Consider the following 12,855-nt stretch of genomic DNA (forward strand, 5'->3'; position numbering starts at 1 on the left):
CCCTCTGGGGAACTGCCAACAAAGGAGAAATAATGAGGATCTAGATGAGGGCTGGAGTCAAAAACGGGGAAACTCTCACCTTGTTGTTCATGAAAGCCTTCAAACAGCGGATAATCTCATGCTGGTTCCGGCTGTCATAGTTTCTGCACACAGAAAACAGGATCAGCGAAGTCCCTTTATGTTATAATGCATCTTTCCTTATGATTGTTCAATCTTGCAAAGCAGGACATTAGGAAAGCCTGCAACTGGTAGCTAAGTAGAATCTAACAGGCAGTTATGAATGCAGCCGAGCATGCTTAAAGATGATACTGCACTGTGATGTCAAAGGTTGTCCAGCCCTACAGTACAAAGTACTTGGCCCAGAAACACTAACAAAAGTAATCAGCTGGCTAATACCATTGTAATCTAAGAATTTAGTGTTAAATTAAAAACCTGCCAATTTGGGACTAGGGCATAGCCCAGATGTACAATACTCGCCCAGCAAATGCAAGCCCTGAGTTTGAACCCCAACTATATTAACAAGTGCATTAAACATGCAAACTAAACTCTTATCCCTTAACTTTCTCTAGGCAGCTCGGTACTAAATTCTGTCAAGATTCTATCCCATCTATTACTCCTTGCCTACTACCTTAAAGGCTTTACATCCGAGTACACACAGGCCCAATCACTATATTTTGTCTCAGAAAAGATTCCAGAAGTAGTGGACACTTTGGATGGCACCATGGCAGACTAAAATGGTTTCTGGTATTCACAGACTTTATCCTCACCCCAAAGACTACTATAAAGCTAAACCCAAACTAATCAAGAAAAATCTCCAAGTGTGACATGGCCCAGGCCAGATCACAGTATAGTTGAAAATGAAGTCAAATCCTCTTTCCGGGCAGAGAAAGCACTGGAGACTGATAATCTTACTGGTTTGTACCTTCCTCCCTCTATAATCTCACTCTCTTATCTCCTCTACCATAAAAGTGTCTTTAATCCAGCCACATATTCAAGCCAAGCCTCCTCTGGCCCTCAACCTAGAAAATATAAAGACCCAGCATTCCTTACCCAGAAGTCTCCTCTCTCTCATCATGGAGTCGTTTGAGGATGTCCAATAAGGAGGCAAGACCTTCAGCACCAAATGTCTGCACCCAACTGAAGGGATAGATCAAAGACAAATATAAACTTAAATCATAAAGGCTAGTTGCCAAATCTCTCCCAGAAGCTTTTTCCTCGAAATCCAGAGCTTTCTCATATTTCCCTGATCCTTTGATCGTCACTACCAGTGAACTACACATTGGGTTTCTGGTAGTTTTCTCAGAATTCTCACCTGACAGGGTTATTGTTGAGAGAGACTCGGAGGGACTCAAGGCAGCTAAGCAGGTGCATATCCCGCAAACCCGACCGCAGCTCCTGGATATACATCATGGCAGACCTAGAGCTCTCTTTCTGGTTCATGCCCTGGAAGGAGGCATACAGAGAGGTGAGTAAACACTGGGTCCAATCATGAGTTTAAAAGATACCACGCAGATACCCACAACACAAACTACCCAACTGCGACAAACTATGTGACAGATCAAACATAGTCCAGGAACCTAAGTGTAGGTCAGAAAGGTGGAGCTCACATGAGGTTAGTCAAGGCAGGCTTACAGAACAGGGTGGAGCAGAGCTGACTGAGGCACACAACAGTCTACAAACTCAGAAAAATAAGCAGGCCCAGAGTAAGGACCCAGCCTCCTGTGAGCACCTGCCCTAGAGCTTACAGCCTTGGAAGTGTGCAGATACTGGGACACCATCTCCCTCTTGATGACAATGTCCTTCTCTCGCAAAGGCTGCTGTTTCTCCTCATTCAGGTTCATATCCACCTAGCAAAGAGACAGAGAAAAAAAATTACCTTATAAGTATTTTTGATTTTGTTTTGAGACAGGATCTTACTATAGTTCAGGCTATCCTGGAACTCACTATGTAGACCAGACTTGTTGAACTCAGAGATCTCTCTACCTCTTGTAAGTTTTATAGTTTAATATTTATTATTCAACACTAAATTATTAATGATGAGTTGGACACAGTAAATCATTAGTGAACAAGTATGTTTTCTTGATTCCTAGAGGCTTAAGCTATGATAACTAATAAAAATTTCTCAGGGATAGAATTTAATTAATTTCAGTACAGATCCCCAGAGCATCATCCTTGGTATGATGCCTGCATGCTGGGTATATACCACTGAATACTTTAACATATGTACACTCATACACACTTCTGGGGGCTCCCTAGGAAGTAATACAGTTGAATATTTTCTTTTGTACTGCCAAAAGGAAACCATATAAATGTTCTGCATTGAAGGCTGGCCTCATCTCTCCAGCATTGAATAACTGCTACCATAAAAAAAAAAAAAAAAAAAAAAAAAAATCAACACCAACAAAATCTGAGCCCTAATCACTAATTCTGGCCATGGCAAGGTGTCCACCCAAAGTGTCCCTATTCTCATTAAGGACCGAAAAGTAAGTCACAACCATGTATACACCTCACAACTACGCTGACTTCAGATACAGTCCTCAAAGGCCATCTATTAGTAAGCTGACTTCAGCACTCTCTTTCCACATCCCCCACTAAACAGAGACCTCAGGCCTTTGTACTCCTCAGTTTATTCTTTGTACAGAGCTCAATGTAAATGCTTCCCCACTTCATCTTCTCTGACTTAGCCTCAAAATGGTCACCACACTACCTCAGGGCTTGGTCCATTCATATGACGAATCCAGGAAGACATTAACAAGGTAGTCAGTAATCAGATATTCCCAAGTTTAATTCACAGATTCCAATCCTGTGGACTGGTACTTGCATATTTAACCATTATTTCATGGGGTTAATATTAAAACATTTTACATTGAGCCTAGATTTTTTTTTTTATAGTAAACATCAACTTAGGAGACTACACACTTAAAAACAACCACCACAGACAGACAGACAAATGCCCACAAACATGTGCTGGGAAAGAGGCCTCAGAGCTTGGACGGTGGCTTACCAGCATCTGCTCAAAGAGGACGAGAACTTGCTCATCTGAGATGTCCTGCAATGACTGAGCAGTGGGGTCATCTCCATATGATGCAGAGGAGTTTCTATGAGCAGAATTGGGCTTTTCTTTCTCCTTCTTAATCCTCATGCTGGTAAATCTCTCCAGCTAAGAAAGAAAAAGAAGCATTAGTGCAATCCACATGTTAACACGACACGATCCGCAACTTAACAACCAAACACCAAATAGCCAACCTTTTACCCTCTTGCACCTGCTTAGTACTTTTAGTTTACACAGCCAAGGTTTTTATAAGAAAGGAAGAAATCATTTTTGTTAGAACACAACACACCAACTTTATTCCTATCGATAATAATGTGTAAGAGACAGCAATGCTACATTAAGGTTTCAAACCTCTCTAAGCTGGTATGGTGGCATACACCTTTAATCCTAGCATTCAAGAAGCAGAAGCAGGCAGATCTCTGGGAATTCAAAGCCAGCCTGGTCTACATAGTGAGTTCCAGGACAGCCACAGCTACACAGAAAAACCCTATCTCCAAAAGTAAAAAACAAAAATTTAAAAATTTAAAACCCTTCTAAAAAGAAAACCATTGTAAATTTCTCCTGCCATTTCTAAGCATTCTTAGCAGCATAGAACCAAAAGTATCTCATGTATAAATTTATCTCAAAAAAATGTGTTTCCTTCTAACCACCCAATAATAAATGTGACCAGGGTACATGAAGCTCTTTCCCTTCAGGAGGTAACTATAACCACAGAGTTTAAGATAAATAAGCAATATGGGACAAAGAAGTGACTGTCTTAAAATCAAGAGCTACTTCTTTCTCTTCTGTGTGTTCCATGGCACTTGAGATATGAAAATAGCCAGAGTTTAAAACTTATTCTTTCAAATCTCTTAGCATGACACCTACTCAGCAAAGAATGCATTACACTTTAGAGGTACATATACTATTTCTCTGCTAAACAAATACTAATAAACTGTCGTTAAATATAAGTGCTGATGGGGGTAGAGGCTTCACCTTCATCAGCCCAACCCACTGAAAATACCAACAGCTGTATGCAAAAGAAAAAGAAAAAAAAAAGTACTATGGGGCTTCAAAGATGTAAATGGCATCTAGAATGCAGGATGAGTTCTAGTTTAAAACTGCCCAACCACGAAAGTAAAGCATGCAATGGGTTAAATGAAGTTAGAGAAGACCTCACATATTCTGACATTAGAACCCATGCTCTCATTACAGTTAAAGGAAATCAAAGTTACAAGAGCTGGTGAATGTTAAAATAGAAAATAAGCTAGAGAAAATAAGAAGAAAATAGAGAAAATGAGCTAGAACATGCACATGCCACACGGTATTTCCTTACCTCGTCTGCCATGAGCCGCTTCAAAGTCTGGGAAAGAGAAAAAAGGAGGGAGAAGAAAAAGAAAAGAGATCAGTGGAATACCAAGGAACCTCCCAAACACCAAAACGGTTGAAGAGAGAAAGGAAGAGAAAATTAATGGAAAGGCCCTGAGCTACCTCCACACACTAAAAGATTTCTGGTAAGAGGAAGTCTTGGTGGTAGACAGAGTGGAGAGCTGTGACTCTAAAACCAATGACCAACCAACTTATGAGAAGTGTTCAGCTTCATTAGTAAACAAGGAAATACAAGATGAAACCAAGTCTGGCCTAGTGGTGCAAGTCTATAATCCTAGCTACTTGGTAGGGCTACTGTGAGTTCAAGACTTGTTGGGCTAGAGTCAATCCAGAGCCGACCAAAAAACATGGTGAGTCTGTGTCAAGATTTTAAAAGGGAGATGAGGATGGGGTTAAATGCTCAGCGGTGGAGTCCTTGCCTACTATGTAAAAGACCAAGCATCATAAACAAACAGACAAAAATCACAATGAAGTATCAGCTCATATTGGTAGACCCACAACATATATGTAAGACTCTGGGTCTGATCCCTAGCTTTTCTGTCTAGTTGTAGAGGAAGAATGGCTTGCTCATACTTTGCTGGGGTTACCATAAACCACTAGGCCAACTTAGGAAAACAAATGACATCACCTAGTAAAATTAAATGTATATACATTATAATCCAACACAGCAATAGTAAGCATTAGCCCTGCTGAAATGAGCACTTAAGAAACAAAAGCATGTGCGGATATATCATCATATCTAAAAGAGAACATCTGAAGAGCAAGCAGAGGACACTGGTCCAATGGAAAAGAGCTCTTCAGAGAAAATGAATGAACTTTCAACTATTCACAAATACAGAGAATCGTTAGTTCACTGACACTAAGAACATATAAAACCATATTGCTTGGGATGTAACATTATAAAGGACATGATTATCTTAAATTCCTAACAGTGATTACCTATGCTACTATAGATTATGACCAAGGAGGAAGACAAAAGGGTCTCTGGAGTGTTTATGATTTTCTACTTCTTGGCATGGACAGTGATTATATAGTGTTAACTTTATAATTACTCCACGTTTTCTGTTTTCTTCTACATGTAATCACAAACACACACACACACACACACACACACACACACACACACACACTTTAAAGTCTGAATGCTTTAAGACTAGGCAGGTAGGAAGTTTTTTTTCACCCTACTCAACTTCAACCACTCTTTTTTTGTTTTTGTTACTATCTATCAAAGGAGAGGGTAATTGCCTCTTGACTTATTCAACTAATGAAAAAAATCAGTCCTATCTTCACCACAGTTATTTATCTAGCCTTCTGATGACAGGATGACCCACTCCGCTATGTTCATAGTCCTCATATCACAATTCAGTTAGGTCCCATGTAAATTAGAATAATTACTTTGCTCTCCCTGAAGAGGTCAAGTTTCCACTGAGCACTAACCACTTGCCTGAGAACATGGGAACCTTGCTCAACACCCAGGGAACTTCATGTTTATTGCTTGGAACTTCAAGTTTACTGTTTATTGAGGGCACAGACATACGAATGACAGAGCTCTACCTAAGAAGACTACAAGACATTTCACTACCACATAAATCTTACATAGTAAGGCACATCTGTAGTGGAGAGGTGAAAGAATGAGGATTAGGAGTTGAGCATCATCCTTGGCTACATAGTAAGATCAAGGCCAGCCTACAATATATTAGACCTCGTTTCAAAAAATACATACTAAGACAAATGAAATAAAATAATCTGTGTTTTAGTGTTCAACTTGGAGTAAGGACCATAGAAAGGAATCCACGCAGAAAAGCTGCAGTTCCCAAATAAATCCGATAGAGGGCAGCGACACCCAACAAAATAAATAACAGCACAGACCAATTCTATTTCTGAACCCAATAAAATACCCAAACAAACATGAAGCTCAGCCATTGATATGGAAACCTGTTACTACAGGATTCTGAGGCTATGGCTTACTTACTCAGTGCAACGTGTTTCCTCGTACAGAGTCTATACATAGTGTTTGAAATGGCTTTGTTCAATGTTTTAAAAATTAATTTTAAAATGTTTATATATAATTTGTATGTGCCCTGCATGTATGTGTATGTATATATATATATATATATATATATATATATATATATATATAGGCACTTATGCCCAGTGCCCCATGTCCTTCCCACCTTCTATAAACCTCTAATGTACCCAGCTTTAAGTGCTTTTACTCACAAGCTTCCCCATGTTCTTTCTGCAAATCTGCAAATCCTTACTGTTCCCTGCCCGGGTGTACATCATACTTTCTGTCTCTCCAATGGGGTCCACTATATACCACCACTCAGACCTTCAACTACAAAAACAGAGGTGGAAAGAAACATACATACTAAACTAAGATCATAAGACAGAAAAGCAGATTAGGTTCATGAACAGATTACTAACTTATAGGTAAAAGATGTCACACCTGCTGGGGCCATGATGGCGCATGCCCTCAGTCCTAGCACTCAGGACGCATAGGTATGCGGATCACTGAATTTGAGGCCAGTCTGGTCTATAGATCGAATTCCAGGAAAGCCAGGACTACACAAAGAAGCTCTGTCTTGAAAAACAAAACAAAACAAAAGAGATAACAAACTGAGCCAAGATACCCAATTTCTCCCATTCTTGAAGGCCTCTCAAACTACAGAAAAGATATCTTCCAGAAAGAAGTAAATAACGGAAGCAAAGTGCCTACAAGATCCAAGAGAACGGGCTGGAGAGATGGCTCAGTCAGTTAAGAGCACTGGCTGCTCTTCCAGAGGTCCTGAGTTCAATTCCCAGCAACCACATGTTGGCTCACAACCATCTGTAATGGGATCTGATGCCAACTTCTGGTCTGAAAACAGCTACAGCATACTCATATAAATATAATAAATAATTGTTTGGAACAAGAAAATAATTTCTTGGAACAAGAAAAAAATAAAAAACAAAAAACTGCAGATGGAGCATGTTAGATCCATAGTGGCACCTCAAAATGGAAGTGCTGATGACACTGGTCTCAACAGACTCAGAAGAATGTTATTGGATAAACAAGCCTAAAAGTGTGGGGATGGGGTAGGAGGGGTGGTTCTGTTTTCCAGAAAAGGAGATCTCATAAGGCCAGTCTCTGTTTAAAGGAACCACCCTTAATCTTGCCCCAAAGGTCAACTACCTCAGGCAAAGTTCCTGTATCAGCTCAAAGACAACCCCAACACACACACACACACACACACACACTGTTGACTGTCATACAAAATCTGCTTTTCCTCTTTTGCTCTTCTTTCTGCCCACCTCCCAAGATCCCCAATAAACCTTTCTTTCTAGCCATGCAGAGGTTTAGGTCAGTGGCTGCACTGTGATCTCCATTATAGGACAGAGGAAGACTAGTTGTACCAGCAGACACTGAAAGCAGAGTCCCAAATCAAAAAATAAGAAATGGTCAAATTACACTGAAAGACAACCTTCAAGGGGCTAGGAAATCAGTACAAATTCCTACAAGAAACCGCTCACATGGAAGGGTAGTAACCTAAGACTAAGGAGAAAGTCGCTCAAACAGTTAAATCCCTAGGTACCCCTTTACAATCCTGCCTCGGTGCCACTGGAGAACTACCCACCAGCTTCAGTCTACAGTTCATTCTCAGGGAAGGGTAAACAGATGACCTCTGGATTGGAAGTACAGTTGTGGCACTCAGTGCATTTCTCCTGCAAAATCAGAGCCCTAGCAAACTGGCCTTCTCATGAAAGGTAGAAGGCTGGAAGAACCCTCTCTAAGGTGAGACCCTGAAGCTCCTGACCTAGTCTAAGATCACCCAGAGCACCACTGCCCAATTCCAGAACCACTAAGTATATGTAATGTCAAATATGGCTAGCTACTGCAAATGAACAATTATAATTTTTAACAAAATTTAAACCCAGAAATAAATATTTTACTGCTACTATGTTTGGAATACCTGAAACTCTATACCTACCTTTTCATTTGTTTATGGACTCTAAATACAGATTTAGCCTCTCCTGAGAAAATTTAGCAACTGGCCCAAATATACCGAGCTTCTTCAACTTGATAAACAATATCTACCAAAAAACAAACAACACAAAACCCTACAGTTAGCATTATAATAATGACAGCCCAGAGACTGTACAGCTAAGATCATCAAAAGGGTAAGGATCCAACATGCTCTTCTGGCCTCCAAGTATATACATACATGCAGATAAAGCATTCATACACATAAAATAAATACATACACATAAAATAATCTAAAATTTAAAAAGTGGATCAATGAACAAATACAGTATGAAATTTCAAACATAAAAAAAATTTCCATTAGAATTCCCTAAAATAAAATCCATAGGTATAAATCTAACAAAATATGTACAAGATCTAAAGCCATAAAATCAAAAAAAGGATGTTCCATATTCATGAACAGGATGACTCAATTATGTTAGGATCAGGTTTCTCAAAATTTAACCTACAGATTAAAATCCCTAATCGAAATTTCAAGTTATTTTGTGACTAACAACAAATTGATTCTAAAGTTTTAAGACATTTATATTTTTAAAAAATGAATGTAGACTCAGATTTTACACTCTTCACCAAAATAAGACTCAAATTGAGAATGATGGTACATGCCCGTGATCCCAACACTTAAAGAAGCTGAGGCAGGAGGATTGAATTTGAAGTCAGCCTAGGCTACAAAAATGCGATTGTCTCAGAAACTAAACAAACAGGGCTGGCTATTTACTATTTACTATTGAGTAAAGATGCTTGCTATCAAGCCTTATGACCTGAGTTCATCCCCAGAGCCCAAATAGAAAGAACCAACTCCTGAGGGTTATCTAACCTCTGACCTCTGTGTATACGTACATACATGCATAAATTCATTCGTTTAAAAAAGCAAAGGGTGGGGAGACAAAGGAAACTACGAAAGCTACAGCATTCTCTGTTATGGACTGAACTGAAATCTCCACTGGATACAGGCTTCTACTTCAAGGCTCAGTTAGCAGTAGCATTTTGGAAAGTTGTAGAACCTTAGGTGCAGTACTGGTAAAGGAAGAGGGTCATTGGGGGAAAGTCTCTTGGGGGCACATTATCCCTGACAGCTTGTTCACTCCCTACTTTTCTATAAACCATTAAGTGAATAGCTTCCTACTACCATGTCGTCTGTCCAAGTGCATGGTGCCAGGGGACCATGGACCAACTCCCTCTTCTTGAACCTTAACAGAGTCAAGCTGGGACAACAATAAAGATCTATAATCTCAGAGAACAGGCAAAGAGTTCTGACCCCTCCTTTAAGTGGTTTCTGTTGGGCACTTTTGGTTAGAGGAAAAGTACCTAATTTATATGCTTAGAACAAGGATGAAATGTTCTACCACACTGCATTGAACAGATTCCCTAATAATGGAGAATGTTGGAAGATGTATACTTAGATGAACAGTAACACATCTACTTAAAGTGTAAGAATGTGTTAAAGCTTTTACTGCCAAAGGATAGTTAATAAGCCTTACTATGTTTTTGTCCTAAGAGTGGAATGGGCAAACTTTAAAACAAATTCAAGTCATTTTTATTCTTCAAATGAGAAATAATCACTCTTTATTGGCTCCTCTTTCTGATCTTCTCTACTGACAGTGACAGGCAAAGGTATATAAGCAAACACACCTGATATTTGCTCCCTCAACATTACAGCTTAAGTGCAAACATTTGTTAAGTTATATTAAAGGGGTTTTTTTATTATTATTAAAGGAACTTTCTAGATGTTGGATATTACACTGTATACTTATAACCCTAGTACTTAGGAGGCTAAGGGAGAATTTTGAGGCCAGCAAGACCTTGTGTCAAAAACAACCAACCAACCCTAAACCAGAAACTGGTGATGTCAAAGGCTATGCTTTCGCCTTGCTTTTCTTTTTCTTTTTCTTTTCTTTTTTTTTAATGTTGTGGTGTTTTGTTAGCATCTGTCTAGGCACCACATGCACACCTGGGGCCTGTGGAAGGCAGAAGAGGTCACCAGATTCACTGGAAGTGGAGTTATAGTCAGTTGTGAACCGCCATGTGGGTCCTGGTAATTGAACCCAAGTCCTCTCTGGAAGAGTGATTTTAACTGAGCCACCTCTCCAGCCCCTCAATGATTATTTCTTTAAAAAGTCAGTGTGTTAGAATTAAATTGAACATTGCTTACACAATTATGAGTTACACCTAAATTTACAGGATTTTGCTCATTTTTTAACATTTAGAACTTACATTTTAAATATTTTGTCTAAAATTATAATGTTGTTATGCAGGTAACATATTATGTATCATGTTATATCATATTAGGTAACATGTTATATATCAAAAGTTCTAAAAAATGTTTCTGTGAAATATTTGGTGGTGGTGGTAGTGGTAGTATTTTTATTTCTGAAACAGGTTCTCACTGTATAGCCTTAGCTTGCCTGGAATTCACTATGTAGGCCAGGTCTGATTCAAACTCGAGATCTGCCTGACTCTTGCCTCCCAAGTGCTAGAATTTAAACATGTATCACTATGCCCAGTGTGTGAACATATTAGTATACTATAGTGGGAATTTCGTATTTTATATGTAGAGAGGAATAAAGGTTAATTTATGTTCAGACTGGAAATTTATGTTTTGAATTTTGAATAATTTATATTCAAACCAGTTAACAGTGTGTACTTTCTTGAACAACCCCTATACTGTAAAACTGGAATTTCTACAAATCCTGGTTTAAATTCAGTTAAAACAATAAAATAGTTTTAATGCAGTTTGGCAACTGATTCTAAGTAATACAATTAAAATTACAACTACTAAAACAGTGACAATTTTACTCTTCTGAACTCTAGAGTCTTGCTGGTAACCTGCCCCTAGTTCAATGGGGCCTGTGATGGCTCAACTGCTCCGAGCATTTGCTCTTCTGAAGGACCTGAGTTCTGTTCCCAGGACCTGTGTGGCAGCTCACAGAGGCTTGGAATGTCAGTTTCAAGGGAATCAATCCTTTCTTCTGCCCTACAATATGTTACTCACATATACACTAATTAAATAAACTTTTAAAAAGAAAAAAATTAACTACTCATTTAAAAGTCTCTTCAAACAAGCTGATGTTGATTTTCAAGAGCTACCTGTATCTCGGGGAAAATACTCTTTATACCACCATGTTGAACAAGAGAACGAGGAGACAAACAATTAGACTAGAAGAAAATACAAATGGAAGACACTAATAAAGGAAGCTAATAAAGGACTATTATGTAAAATATATCAACAATTCAAAACTCAACACTAAGGAGCCAGCTTCCTAACTCATCAAAGAAGACGCACACAAACAACAATGACTGAAGAGCTTGTGAGAGGCTGCATTACAGCCTCTGTCTTCGGGAAAACACAAATTCCAATATACAACTGTAACCTATGGCAATGCCCAAAAGCAGAACACTAGAACCCCACTGCTGTGATGAACCCCAATGCTGTGATGCTGCGGAACAGCTTGGCAGCATCTTATAAAGCTACATACTCCTATCACATTACCTAGCAACAAAGCTCCTTGGTGTGTGATGGTTGTCTGTACAAAGCCTTACTACTACATATGTCAGGTTTGTCTCAAACTCACGATAATCCTCCTGCCTCTGCTGAATGAGTTATAGGGATTATAGGGAAGCACTAATATTCATCAGGCTTTCCCTGATGTTTATTGACCCCAGAGTTGAAAACTTATGCCTACACAAAAGCTTGCACACAAATCTTTATAGTAACTATACACAAAAATTGACAAAGCTTGGGAGTAACCAAGATTTATTTTTAAAGATTTATTTTTATTTCCATGTTTTTGTGTTTGTATGTGTAGTTGCTCCAGTGGCAAAAAGAGGGTATCCAAGCCTTTGGAGCTAGAATTACAGGCCTGATGAGGATGCTGGGAACTGAACAGAAGATCTCTTTAGTAGATAAAGGGATAAACTGTGATACATTAAAAATACTGGAGGCCAAGAAGACAGTTCAATAGGTCATAAGAACCACAATATGACTGTTAATACCTATGGATTCCTGACTAACCAGCTTAGCCTACTTAGTAAAAAACTTTCTCAAAAAAAAAAAAAAAAAGGATGAAGCCTGAGGAATGACACCCAAGGCTGTCCTATGTTATATAGGACATGTGTGTGTTATGAATGTACGGTCCAGACTAGCCAAGAATCTGGGCCAGCGTTATACATATATTGTCAGTTTCAAAAGCCAGAACAGAAACAGATGGTACTGATGACAGTCTTTAAGGGTCTAATGAAATTCTCATCACTCCGCTGTATTTCATTTGTTTTGCTTTTATAACACGGGGCCTGACTATATGTCCAGGTAGCTCCGTCTGATCTTAAAACTTTCAGTCTTCCTGCCTCTTCAGCTTCTCCAGTGCTGGTATCACAAGCGAGTGTCATCACACATGGCATCATTGCTCCATTA

The 12,855-nt window shown here is 39.0% G+C and overlaps 1 protein-coding gene across 3 annotated transcripts in view; it reads right to left on the reverse strand.

The window, feature by feature from the left end:
• Diaph1 (diaphanous related formin 1) overlaps window positions 1–12,855 on the reverse strand; it is a 93,797-nt gene that overhangs the window by 61,007 nt on the left and 19,935 nt on the right. For 2 of the 3 annotated variants that reach the window (XM_021214306.2, XM_021214305.2), the window contains exons 2-7: window positions 4,368–4,394; window positions 3,005–3,160; window positions 1,746–1,847; window positions 1,313–1,443; window positions 1,051–1,137; window positions 80–143 (exon numbers count right to left, since the gene is read on the reverse strand). In XM_021214306.2, the coding sequence (XP_021069965.1) occupies window positions 80–143; window positions 1,051–1,137; window positions 1,313–1,443; window positions 1,746–1,847; window positions 3,005–3,160; window positions 4,368–4,394 (567 nt within the window). The remainder of the gene's footprint in view (window positions 1–79; window positions 144–1,050; window positions 1,138–1,312; window positions 1,444–1,745; window positions 1,848–3,004; window positions 3,161–4,367; window positions 4,395–12,855) is intronic. The other variant, XM_021214304.1, reaches the window with a different exon arrangement.

This window comes from Mus pahari, chromosome 15 (assembly GCF_900095145.1).
Source record: "Mus pahari chromosome 15, PAHARI_EIJ_v1.1, whole genome shotgun sequence".
Taxonomy (NCBI): domain Eukaryota; kingdom Metazoa; phylum Chordata; class Mammalia; order Rodentia; family Muridae; genus Mus; species Mus pahari.